The sequence below is a fragment of the Seriola lalandi genome, unplaced genomic scaffold (assembly GCF_002814215.2).
Source record: "Seriola lalandi dorsalis isolate HSWRI2012SDOR001 ecotype SW California unplaced genomic scaffold, Sedor1 jcf7180002053196, whole genome shotgun sequence".
Classification (NCBI taxonomy): domain Eukaryota; kingdom Metazoa; phylum Chordata; class Actinopteri; order Carangiformes; family Carangidae; genus Seriola; species Seriola lalandi.
This window is the reverse complement of record NW_019523749.1, coordinates 6,634-8,968: the sequence shown is the minus strand read 5'-3', so window position 1 is coordinate 8,968 and position 2,335 is coordinate 6,634. Positions and strand designations below refer to the sequence as shown.

Here is a 2,335-nt window from a genome sequence, read left to right as displayed (position 1 = left end):
GAAGCTAAATGATGAAGCCAATCTAAGCAAGGAAACAGAAAAGATAATGGGAGAGGAAATAGCTTTTTAAATATCTGATGAAAGTCTGATTCAATTCTATTTGTGAATTTAGTTTTAATTTGAAATATTTATCAATATTTCATTTGTAAATTATTTTTTAATTCCTGTTTTTATTGACCATTAAAACATGAAATAATTAAATACTTTATAATTTAATCTATGTATTTATAGATTCATAAATTAATTTGTGAACAAATGTATTAATGCCTATTTTTATTGTACAATTACTTATTAATTGATGAAATGCTTTATTAGTATTGACGTCACACAGCAAAAGCCATTGACTTCCACTATATTGTGACAATAATAATCAACATTAACTGAGGAAAACATCACAAACTGTTCACATGATCGTCTAATAGCAAAGTTTAATTATATCGTGTGAAGAAGTAAGAGGACACAAATACAATACCAGAAAGAAAAATGGCCGCCACAGCATCATCGTGTGGTTTGAGGCTCCAGGGCCACCGTACACACACACAGATGACCAGGCTTCGTTCTGGTCTGTTTCTGCTGGACTAAACATCCGGACTCTGACCCGCCTTGAGTCCGTCAGCACCGAGGCCTCTCGTCCTCGGTGCCGGTCTTGCTGATGAAGAGTCTTTTGAGGAAGAAGAGCTGCAGATACCCGGAGGTGACGATGAGGAGGCTGAGGGCCGTCGACCACCAGGTGACGTACTGCGAGTTGGACTGAAGCAGGAAGTAGTCGGCGCTCCTCCTCATGCGGCCGAAGTTGTAGTAGCGGAACATGTGGAACACGTAGTTCTCCACTTTGTGAGTCGCGTCCTGCAGCACGGAGGACGAAGAATGACATACGTATAAATAAATAAATGAATAAATAATGTAGAAATAGAAAAAGAATACATAAATAAATTTTAAATGCATAAATAAATAAATAAAAATAATAATAAATGAATAAATAAATAATTGTAGAAACAATAAATAAATGAAGAAATACAAATAAATACATACATTTTGAAATGCATAAATAAATAAATAATAATGATAAACAAATAAATAAGGAATACAAACAAATGCATAAATAAACTTTAAATGCATAAATAATAAATGAAGAAATAAAGAAGATTTCAAGGGTAATATTTGAAGGGAGGTGTAAAATGAAATACATAAACTTAAAGCACATCATGTTACAAACACTTCTGGAAAGCTTTTAAATTCAGAAAATTGGATCTTCATTTTCACAGTTTTTATGTTTTTGGTGAATGTTTCTCCCTTTTTCTAATAAATAAGAATAAAAAATTAAATAATAAAATGATTTTTTAATGGGAGTTTTTCCTCAGCTGAATCTAAAGGTTTGTATGTTATTGCAGATATATCGGACTAATAAATAACAAAACGTTTCATTACAGAAACAGAGAATATTAGGATTCATTGAGAAACTCCACATTGTTACCTGGAAGTTTATCTTTTACCTCTATGATGTTCAGTGTGTTGTTCAGTTCTTTGCCCACTTCCTCTTTCTTCTTCTGCTCATCTTTGCCGGTGGCGGGGTCTTGGTAGCCGTCGTAGTAAACGCCAAAGCTGAGGGAGACCTGCATGGTGCCGAAGTGGTTGTGGAAGTTGCTGAAACACATCTGGTAGAAACCTGGAGGGACACAAGTGAGAAAATACTGAGATGACACTCACTGCTGACCCCTGTGGTGAAACTGGGTCACTGCGGCAACAAATTATTATGGGGTGTGAAAAAAAACCCCCAATATTTATTGATTAAAAAAGTAATAGAGATATTAAAGGGTAATATCACCACACAACAGGAAGTGTTTCCAGGGGACATTAAAAAGTGACGAACCTGGCAGTGCTTTGGGACCTGAACAACAAGTGCACATGGATGTAGGCTATTATAAAACATCCACCACGTCGGGTTCATCATTTTTTTGTGTCCCCTGGAAACACTTCCTTTGTTTGCACGTGTTTTCTTAAGTTATTTAAAAAAAAAGTCAAATATATAATCAGTCATATTGTAAAGTCTGAAAGTTTTTTACATCATTAAGCTCCTTTTAAATCAACAGTTTTTATCTTTTTGTTAGTAACGTTTTATTGTGACAGACAGACAGACAGACAGACAGACAGACAGACACCTGTTTCCTCCGCCTCAAAGTTGATCTGACCCGTGGCGTCGTCGACAGTCGACACCACCAGACTGCTGGGAGCGTTGACGGTGACAGACAGGTGTCTGTCATGGCCGACTCCCGTCACCCACTGCACCTACAGACAGAAAACACAACACACATGTAGAGCAGAGAGAGAGAGTTAA

At 36.3% G+C, this 2,335-nt stretch overlaps 1 protein-coding gene across 1 annotated transcript; it reads right to left on the bottom strand.

Annotated features, from left to right (window-relative positions):
- Window positions 1–411: 411 nt before the first annotated feature.
- Window positions 412–2,311, bottom strand: LOC111651041 (transmembrane emp24 domain-containing protein 6-like). The gene is made up of 3 exons (XM_023401000.2): window positions 2,160–2,311; window positions 1,494–1,666; window positions 412–846 (listed from the first exon to the last, which is right to left on the bottom strand). The coding sequence occupies exons 2-3, from the start codon at window positions 1,653–1,655 to the stop codon at window positions 613–615; spliced, it is 396 nt and encodes a 131-aa protein (XP_023256768.2). The 5' UTR covers window positions 1,656–1,666; window positions 2,160–2,311; the 3' UTR covers window positions 412–612.
- Between the last annotated feature and the right edge of the window lie 24 nt (window positions 2,312–2,335).